The 10,528-nt window shown below is 31.0% G+C and overlaps 1 protein-coding gene across 3 annotated transcripts; it reads left to right on the top strand.

Annotated features, from left to right (window-relative positions):
• Positions 1-2,026: 2,026 nt before the first annotated feature.
• LOC123208248 (vacuolar fusion protein CCZ1 homolog B-like) lies at positions 2,027-8,731 on the top strand. Of its 3 annotated transcripts, none has more exons than XM_044625621.1 (11): positions 2,027-2,181; positions 3,032-3,234; positions 3,614-3,707; positions 4,391-4,574; positions 4,675-4,713; positions 4,822-4,931; positions 5,901-5,996; positions 6,176-6,634; positions 7,089-7,244; positions 7,879-8,108; positions 8,302-8,731. In XM_044625621.1, exons 2-11 carry the CDS (start codon positions 3,053-3,055, stop codon positions 8,330-8,332), a joined length of 1,581 nt encoding a protein of 526 aa, XP_044481556.1. In that variant the 5' UTR covers positions 2,027-2,181; positions 3,032-3,052; the 3' UTR covers positions 8,333-8,731. The 3 variants fall into 3 exon arrangements, with proteins under 3 accessions (XP_044481556.1, XP_044481558.1, XP_044481557.1); XM_044625622.1 differs by lacking the exon at positions 2,027-2,181 and adding an exon at positions 2,204-2,219; XM_044625623.1 differs by lacking the exon at positions 4,675-4,713.
• The last annotated feature ends 1,797 nt before the right edge of the window (positions 8,732-10,528 follow it).

Raw genomic sequence — 10,528 nt, 5'->3', positions numbered from 1 at the left:
TTATAAAATTTCTCTCAATTTATTTTCATTATCTAATTTCTTGATTATTTTATTTATTAAATTATGTCAACCTTATTATAGTTATTTTAGTTTTTTATTTATACAAAAAATTTGTAATAGATTCCCTTAAGGTTGGAGAATTATCTTCTTCCCAATTTGATGTTGATTATTTATATATATATTTTTCCTATATTGACCTAAGAAATGGATATGTTAGATCCATTTTTATTCTATCAGTATGAAAATTTAGATACTATAATTCAAAACATATCCAAAACTGTATCTAAACCAATATAAAAGAGTAGTATTCTCATAAGAACTAGAAATTAAATCGAAAAAACTTTAAAGATTGGACAAGGGAAGGAGAGAAGATATGTGGAATTTGCAAAATATAATGTCTTTACGATGAGATGACACCTAAAAAAGAATCACAAATAATCCATCAAATAAAATTCAATAGGTATGGAAACTCAAACTCAACTTAATTTTAATTTACATTCTTCAATTATCTCAATGTGATATTACAATGCACAAATTGCATGAGTAGTAGAATTCATAGTTGCTACAAATTCTCTAATTTTTTCATTAGAAAATGTTTTTTTTTTCCTGAAATTATTAAGGCCACCTTTTGTCTAAGATATTAGTATGTTAGTATAAATACAACTAAAGAAGATATTTTAAAAATTTATAATAAATTAAATTTGAAAGTTACGAAAGAATTTGAAATTTTCTAAAATATATTTGCTGCACTTACTTCGGAAATATGGTCTACCAGATCAAAAATTGATTCTTTAAGTGTTACACTACATTATTAAGATAATAATTGATGTTTGCAACAAAAATTGGTAGGTTTTAAACCATTGTATGAATTAGGCTGTATTTTAAATCTTAGGTTTAGATTATATGTATTTACTATTATAGTTACTCAAATATGTCACTATTTAACTTATAACTACATTTCTCATTTAAGAAACTTTGACAACAAATCGGACAATTGTTTTACAATAAAACTATGTATGTATATTTTTTAATACATAAATAATTAAAATTATATATCATTTGTCTCTTCAATTTAAAAAACTAATATTTTTGCTTAAAACTAATAGTTGAAAAATTTACTTTTCTTGCTTAGGGTTTGATATCCCAAAATCCAATTACTTCCTTTGGCGAACAACAACCCTCTCCTAAAATCAAGTCAAACTTTCTTCTAGACGACAAATGCATTGTCACAGGATTACGAGCATCGTCTAGCAAAAGATGATGTTTTATCGTCTAAATTTGGACTACGAATATTATCCTTTGAAGGAAAATGCTCTGTCATCCCTAGGTTTAGGGTAAAGTTTCTAATGGCCGGGTTTAGGTTGAAACTGCAGGTAGGTGAAGAGGCCAAAAAAAAAAAAACTTAGAGGTTTTAGTAAGAAAAAGTCAATTTTCAAAGTTAAGGCTTAAGGTGAAATGTCAATTTTTAAAATTTAGGGAAAAATAAGATAAAATTATATATTTTTTAATATCATTGTTAAAATGACGGTTTTATTCTGATATTTAATTACAGTTTTAACAGAAATTTAGGGATAAATAGATGTTTAGGTTTTTGAATTGTCACAAGTGTACTTTTAAGATTGGATTAAACTTGAGCAGAAAATAATTCCTTAGCCATTATTTAATTATAATTTGTATTAAATTTGCATTAATACTTACCACAAACATAAATATAAATGTAAGAATAAAACTATATGTATACATAAATTATATAAATTTTTATGTACAAACTGAGTTAGTCGGCTTATGATTGAGTGATGTGATTATTTAATTTTTTTTACACTTCAAAAACATCCAATTAGATGCCATCACATCATATTGTATACAAAAATTTATATAATTTATTTATATATATTGTAATGTTCTAAATATAATTTATTTCTGTATGTCAAATTATTGTTAATATTTTTACAAATTATAATTACAAAATTAAACTAAATATAATTAAAAAAATAATGTATAATAATATACGGCCCAAGGCTTCCCTTAGAAGAGTTGTCTGTAAGAACCGATCGAATTCTTGAATTTAACAGTAACCACCATTCAAATCTCACGGCAGGCAAAGACTGTGATTTTATTATTATGGTTCCCTCTATAAAAAGGGCCGATATGAAAATACTGCAGCTGCTTGATTGATTCCAAGTAAGTCTTCCAAATTCTCTCAATTTTTCCGCTGACCAGTTAGGATTTCGTTTTTAACTACTCAACTATTTCTGCATTTTTTATTTTATTGTTATTTATTTGATTGCATGTTTGTTCGTATATTTCTACAAGTTTTAGGGTTATTTAACCTAACTGATAGGCGATTAAATAAATTCTATCGCAGATATGGATTTAGTTTCCATTTTTAACCGCGCTATAATTAACTAGGTTTAGAGTTCGCTGTTACTTGTAATTTTTTTCATTTTCATTGGTATTCATGGCTGAATTTTAAGATCAAACAATTTTTTTTTTCTCATAGAAGTGTTTGTCTTATATGAATTGGTCAATAGAATGCAGTATTTGCTTCTTATGTTGAGCTGAATTGCTGCTAATTTTTTTTTTTAATCTTTTTTTAATTTGAAATCTATTGTTTTGCTAGGAGAGAGTTTCAAGTTAGGATGTTAGGATGTTAATTCCCATTTCGTTGTTTTATTAACAGTGTTTATCAGTTTCTGCATACTTTGAAACCTATGAGTTGGCTAATTATATGGAACTTCTCTGTGTTTTATTTATGGGTCATGCTGCAGTACAGGTCTTTTAACTTCGTAAGAATGACATTTATTTAATATAAAGCGTCATAGTTCATGCCATTGCCACTTATTTTATAATGGTTTGTTTTCCCCCCTATTTAGAGGATTTTTGGATGATATTCTTTTCTAAATCATCATTTATAGTTTGATACAAAATTGTGAGATGTTAAAAAGGTGTCTTACTTAATATCTCTGTTCTATGTGCGACTCTTAGTTATCTGCTGATCTTATGCTGCTTCTCATTCTGCAATTTTATGAAGGTTTATGAATTTGTGTAAATTATGGGTTTGGCATCCGTGAGCACCGCCAGTGAAGGCATACAAATTTGTGTATTTGATTTGAGAAGGGGACAAAATGAAGGGCAGGAGCTGGACAAGATTTTGTTTTTCTTTCCTGCTGATTTGCCCTTTTCTACACAACTTTCTGTGATAGGGCTAAGCGAAGGACTTATCACATTTACAAGGTCAGTCACTGTCCTGATTCTAGAATATTTTTAAGGGGAAGCTAAACACAGAAGATACATGCAAGTCTATTCATAACGCTACAAGTCATAAATGGGTTCTTCTTTCTTAACCCTAAAATCAATTTCAGTAGCCCAATTTTATTTGTCTGTTCACCAAGTCTTGTTGGTTCTTCTTTCTTCACCCTATTCTATCAATTTCAGTAGCCAAATTTTATTTTTATGTCATCACCAAGTCTAGTTGGTGTGATTCACTGATAGTTTTAAATTCTATTGTAAAACTTTAAAATTAATTGGTTTCTGTATGTCGTTCAAGTTAGACTTTTATTTAAATGTTTAAATATTTTGTTGTTAGAATGTATCTAACATGAGCTTTATGCAGAATGTTCTCACCGGAGGCTGCATGTGAGGTCATAGAAGCAGAGAAACACTCTCATGTTTTCTATGAAGCAGAACCCGATATTTGGATGGTGATGGTATGGTATCTGTTGATTCCAAGCTGTTTTCTTAATATCTCATGTAATGTTTTGAGTAAGTATTGATGATGATGAAATCTCATGGCCTGACTGGCATCCCTGTAAATGCTCTTCTTGCTTCTCTTTTGTAGAGAAACCAAGTTTTAGTTCTCTACCGTCATTATTTTATATACAGGCAGAATTAACAACATCCACTCATTTTAAATGGTTGAAAATAAATGACATATGCTATTCCCAATGTGCATTACATTTGCTGTGATATCAACTGTTGAAAGTACATTAATCTAACAGTGTAAAAGTTCAGCATCATTTGTGTAAAATAGCTGGTACCATTGATCTTTGCCCTTTATATGCTTTTAGTTTATAGTTTGGTTCTTAATTCTACTAGGCTTTGGAATTCTCAAGTGTACTGGTGTATGGGCTCTTGCAAGTTATGAGCTACGTAAAGAAATTAGAGAGTAATTGTGAGGTTCTTAATCTGTCATGATTTCATTATTCAGAACACTCTTTTACTAGTCTATGGCTTTATTTCATGAAAAGGTTTGTTGTATCTACCTTTGATTAAGTCATTTATGTAGTGGTAATTTTTTCTTCCTCTTTTTTTTTTCCCTCTTTGGTGACAATTGGTTATGAATCTGTAAGATGTGCTTAGTGATTTTAATCACTGACTTAAATTGTTGTAGGTAGTTGAGAAAAGTAAGGAATTAGAAGCCATATGGCGAATTGATGCATTACGGAAGGTTATGAAGGAAGTGCACTCCCTTTTCTTGATGTTTTATGGATCCTTAAGAGCAATGCTTGAAAAAGAACCTAGTGGTGGACTAATTCGTTCTCATTTGTATCCATTCATCATGGATTATCTAAGTGGTAAGTTATTGGCAATCATGTACCTAGTAAAATTATGCAAAATCCATTGTTCCATTGACTTTGGTTCACCATATTTCATTGTTGAGTAACTAATTGTCAGCATTTCACAAGCGCTCTATCTTGGATACCTGCTGCTGGGGTATGCTGAAGTTGCTGTATCAAATATCGTCCAATGGAACTGTTCTACTGAAGTAATGCTGAAGTTGCTATATCTCTTTCATTAATGTAACTTTTCTCTTTGAGGCAGATTTTTTCATGGGGAAGAAACTCCAATTACCATCATTCCGTGACTGTTTGAAGGAGCGTGGAACTGTACAAATGTTGACCGTAGGGAGGGAGGCTGCAATTGAGGTTCAGGTTTGTCATTAAAATGTGTTTACAAAATGGGGAAAAAAAAAATTCTTCATATTGTGTCCGTAATAAGCTTCAGCATATTAATTTGCTAGATTCACTTTCATCTTTCAGGTTGTGTACTTGTAGATTAGAGTCTGGTCTGTAAAATTGATTATTTCTACGGTTGAACAAATCATTGTGCTCTGCTGGAAGCTTTTCTGAATATTGGCTGACATTTGGAAGTTAATGTTATTTTCCAATTTTGGCATATGTTTTTTGGGAATAACTGTTGCCAGTTTGCCTCACTAGTATCATTTCTCTTAATCAGACACTGAACCAGAAATGTTGTACTGTTATTTTTATGCAGGATCATATTTGTGTAAATTAGCCTAAAATTTATCATTATAACCCACCGACTATGTTACTCAATGTGCTTATGTATGTCATGTTTGCTAATGTTTTGGTTCTTCAATTGTTTGGCAAGTTTTTTTCTGAAATTCTATGCAATTATAAAAGTGAATGCACAGTTTTCAATCTATTTTATCTTATTACTTCAATCTTTGAAGTGTTGTCACTAAAAAAAACTGAAATTTCAAGAGTAAATGAGCGTTGCATGTCTCTAATAATTTTACTTTCATTCAGAGAGAAGGAGAGATAGCATTAAAAATGGTTGTAAAGGTTGGTTAATCTTATAAATAATTGTTAATTTTTTCAAACGAATGTGTATAGATACTTTTCTAAGCATTTTATCATTATGTAAAAGATGTATTTAACTTTTGTGACTCCAAATACTTACGTTCAACCTCTTTAACCCTCTTCAATGAAATATTCCAAATGACGGACTTCAAGTTTATTGAATTTAATTGTCTGTTATTTTTGATTGAAAAATATTCATATATTAATTGGATGAACAAGCTTTTCTCTGCCAGATGAGCAGAAAATAGTGGAATTTGTTATTTAATTAATTCTAATTATTACATTTCATATTTGCAGTCACTTGTCAGGGTACTGGAATCGTCTGCTGGGAACACACAGTGCTACTCCTTGATTTTATTTCACAACCTTCTGGTTTCAACAACGCTTTCTCCTGTATGTTTTGATCTTCAAAGCCCATTCAGTTGTCAGTTTCGTTTATTGTTTGTGCAGATTTTTTACCATCCTTAAAGTTTAGGAGATCCCTAAGGATTGAATTTCTGACAGAACCTTGGAATAATCAATTGCTGGGACATATTCCTGTATTGCTAATACTCTTGCAATCTCTTTGTCAGGATGACACCATAAACTTATTTACATATGCTGTCTCAAGATTAACCCCACATGCTCTATCCTCTGGAGCAAGTTCTTGGTCGTATTTACGGAGATCAAGTACCTCATCTGATGTTGCTTCAGGGTCTAACTTGGCCCATTCTGCCTCTATCTCAGAACAAATTTATCATTCAAGTAATACCTCACCTGGTAGAGACAATAGTAATCATGTTGCACGACCCCTGCAGAATGACAAATGGTCCAAGGGAAAGGATGGTTTTCTTGTCACTGATATATGGGGTGTGGATGCTGGTAGCTTGATTTGTGCCACCCCAACAGTTTGGCTTCAGCAGACTGAGGAGGGAATGTACCTTTGTCCTTATCAGTATAAAAACCTTACCATAATCCTTCTAATTCCTGTTTCCTCTGTTCTAAATGGAGAGCAAGGTGTTTCTGCAGTAAAGCAACAAGTTCTTGATAATGTTAGTTCCTGACCTCATTGTTGATTTATTATGTTTCTCGCTATTGAACTTGTCTAGCTTATTTTTCTTGTTAGCTATCATTTGTCAATCATTACCCTCAAAAGTTTTTGTTTATTACAGAATTCCCATCCAATTGCTCTCTTAATCATGTCAGATTATTCTGTCTGTTTAATTCAGGTCATCAGATATTTTAAATTAATAAGATTTTCTATCTATTTAATTCTACTAATTATCCTCCTAAAGCTTTCTTATTATCCTCTAGCACCTTAAGATTCCTCTGTTGTGTATTTCCTTTCTACAAGTTTCTTGTGGATTTTTCCTGAATTCTGCTTTATGCTGTCAGTTATTTGCGACTTTGGGTTCTTACTTCTTTTGAACAGTGAACAATTATCATTGTAGATCTGAAACAACATATATTAATGCCTGAATTTATCTTCTTTCTTGCATCTTTCAGGCTTCACTAAAGATATTAAAAGTTGAAGAGAAACTATCAAAAGGTTGGGGTGGTGAGAATGCATACCATGTCAGTGGGTATCGTTACTTACTTGCAGATGGTGACAGAAATATCTCAAGGGCTTCTCCACCAGGAAAGGTTACTACACTAACAAAGGTAAAGCACACTGTTGCAATTGTGTTGTGAGTATGTCCGGTTTAATACAGAAGAATGTATCCATACTAAATTATTTGGGCTGGATGATTAAAAACCTTTTGCTGCAGTTTCAAACTTAATATTCTTTTGTCATTAATCTCATAAGGTTAAAGTGTTAGCATTTGTTTCTTTGAATTTGCCTTGTCAGTTTATTCTTCTGTTTAGGGATTGAGGACAGCTCATAAGAGTACTTTGATTGTTTATTAGATCAGATACATGTGTAGTCCAACACTAATTTATCTTCCTCAATAGATAGCTTACGCAGGGTGGAGCCAGAATTATTTTTTTTTTGACAGTCTGGGGAAATGTAGATACAATAATATTCTATCATAGTAGTGACTGTAGATATGATGATATTCTATCTTCGTGCTTGCAGTTATAAGTTGATAATTAATTTCATGTGTGTTAGTCAAGGTAGCAGGTCTTTATGTTCTTCCGAAAGTTTAGGCTTAAAGTAACTACTCAAGTGTGTTTTATTTGGAGATACCATCTAAAATGTGATGCGCACTAAGAGCACTGGTATTAAATATGCTGAAGAATATTGTTGAGATGATAAAACTTATAAATTTGTTCATTTTGTGTTGTTGTGTTGCAGGAATCTTTACTTGCATTAAGCAAGCTTAGAGAAGAGGTAGATTTGGAAAAAGGTAGAGCAAAATACAATAATCCAGATGCTGAGAAAGATTTGGAACTATGCATTCGAGCAAAAAATAATGCTTGGGTTATTGCTCGGGTAACAAGAGGGAAGGAACTTTATATGGTTCTTGAGAAAGCAAACGAAACGATTCTATATGCCTCAGATGCTTTTGAGAAGTTCAGCAACAGGTAATAATTTTTCTCTGGATTTGTGATGAACTTCTCTCAGTGACGATAACATCAGTGTGATTATTCATCCTTCAGATTGATGTTGCTTTTTCTGTGGCTGTTATTGCTCCCTTATGTTATTTTTTATGTTTCGTAGTTCAATGAATATCTCAGATAAATGGAAAACCAACAATTTGTTTGATGAATTATGCAGGTATTGCAATGGAGCTTTTTCTTTGGACTAGGGAAAACCTTGAATCTCCAGTATATGTGCCCATGTAATAGAAAAACTTCAAGCAATCGATACACACCATGTCATGGCTCCCCAGGCCCCTGCAGGCAGCATCCATAGGCAGCAAAGATCTGGTGAATGAAATATGAAAGAGAAACAAATTTTATCTGTTGTATATTGTGCGAAATTTCTATGAGCTTTACATGTAGAAGTTGTTTAGAATTAATCTGGGATTTGTTTGTGGTTAAGTTTAGATTGCCGCATCTTTATGAGATTTGTCCTCTGATGCTGTACATTGAACTGTATGTTAAGTCATCTGCGTTTAAAAAGATTAAGAGCCGGGACTATGTTACTGTTCAAATTTGTACTCTATAAGCGTCCGATTTATCAATCTGTTATTTATTTTGCGAAATTGGTTGACTTGAATTGCAAATACTCTGCTTACGGTATGCTGTTATCATTGTGATGCTGTGACAATTTTTATCCAACGTGTAGATAGGCTTTGGGGGATAGAGTTTTAGTGGCACCACGCTTTTAAAAGCCGGAACGGCCAATCAAAGCGGTTTACGCAGAGCTAATCCAATTTGAGTGATGGATTGGTAAAGGTTTTGAATCAGAGTTAACCGCGGTCAAACCAGTTCAAACTTGTCTGTTTATCCAGTCAAGTATTTATTCTAACATTAACCTGATGTCACTGTAGAAATAAGTGTATTTTTTTCTCCGTTTTTTGAAACAAGTGGAAATTGAGAAGCTTCCTGAGGCCACACAAAGGGTGTTAGCCACAATAATTTTTAAATAAAATAATTTTGGATTTTATATTTAATAAATAAATATATAAAATTATTTTAAATATTATTTATATAGTAATTAGGTCCAACTTTGGGCTAATTTGCATCAATCCTTTCATCTATTGTTGTCCAACCTAACTGTGAAAACATTGGTAAAACAATTTAAAATATTTAGAAATAAAAAATGTGAAAATTATTAATTCATAGAATTAGTTTATAAATTTGTATTGATTGATAATTTTCACATGCCTACAAAATTGAAGTTTTTTTTTTTCAAAGAAACATTTGATGGTGTTTTTTTTTTCAAAAATATAAAAAAAAAAACTTGAAACATTTAATAGAAATATTATAATATATATGTTTGTAAGGAACATTAAAGATTTAATAATATTTCATGCACGAATGATTGGGTACTAATAGTAACAAAAATACAATCATATAATTTGATAATTTTGAATTATAAAAAAATTAAATAATTAGATCAACTAATCACATAATAACAAATCAATTTATGTGTATCCATTAATATTTACCATGTGTACATACAATATTACTCTCTTAAAATATTTTCTATTAAAAAATAATGCATGATGTAGGTATGTTAAGTTTATATTGTGTTGTAATTTATAAAGCATTGGATACTATTTTAGAGTCAATCATCACTATTGTACAATCAATTGTTATCATGATTTTGAATAACAAAATGACATTTATTTATCATAAATCTTGTATGTAAAAATTGATAAATATCTTTATAATGGTACAATTGTGACGGGGAGAGCAAAACATGTCAACTAATCATGAAAACTCTATGTTCACATAAGATAACTGTTTGAAAAACGTTCATAGTCCCAATATTATACTAACCAAGGATACAGTAATTTAGTTAGGCAGGTAGTGATAGATATCATGTGTCAAAATTATTCGTAAACAATTTGATGCAATACATGGGTGTATGTCTTGTAGATATGTTAACCAGATTGACTTGCTAAGAGGATTTCATATGTATGGTTGTTTTATTGTTTATGGAATACATTTTCTTAACAAACAGTGTTTCATGTAATCTTTTGACTTGAAATCATCAGACTATCTTATACAAAAATTGATATGATTTGACATTAGTCCAATTTGGTCCTTGAGAAAGAATTTTAAAAAAAGTGATGATTAACTATATTGAGAGATGCATAAAGGGTATAGTAGATCAATAGAGGATGTGTTACTCTCAGATATAACAACTGATATCTCTGATAAACTTATTGATGAACATTAACAACCACTTGAATTTATTGCTATAGTAGGATTAAGTTGAAGCACAATCTAATATCGTCTAGTCATTGGTACATTCCATGCATATAAAAGGCCCCTTGAGGTAGATATTAAATATATGTATCAACCTCAAATTAATATCATATAATGAAATA

This window comes from Mangifera indica, unplaced genomic scaffold (assembly GCF_011075055.1).
Source record: "Mangifera indica cultivar Alphonso unplaced genomic scaffold, CATAS_Mindica_2.1 Un_0173, whole genome shotgun sequence".
In the NCBI taxonomy this organism is placed as follows: domain Eukaryota; kingdom Viridiplantae; phylum Streptophyta; class Magnoliopsida; order Sapindales; family Anacardiaceae; genus Mangifera; species Mangifera indica.
The sequence above is the reverse complement of the archived record's forward strand: the minus strand, read 5'-3'. Positions and strand labels throughout refer to the sequence as shown.

Bases quoted from the DNA above. Each gene is read 5' to 3' on its own strand.
- LOC123208248 (XM_044625621.1), top strand. From the start codon at position 3,053: ATGGGTTTGGCATCCGTGAGCACCGCCAGTGAAGGCATACAAATTTGT. The intron at 3,708-4,390 runs GTATGGTATCTG...AAATTGTTGTAG, and splicing joins CCGATATTTGGATGGTGATG to GTAGTTGAGAAAAGTAAGGA. The intron at 4,575-4,674 runs GTAAGTTATTGG...ACTAATTGTCAG, and splicing joins CATCATGGATTATCTAAGTG to CATTTCACAAGCGCTCTATC.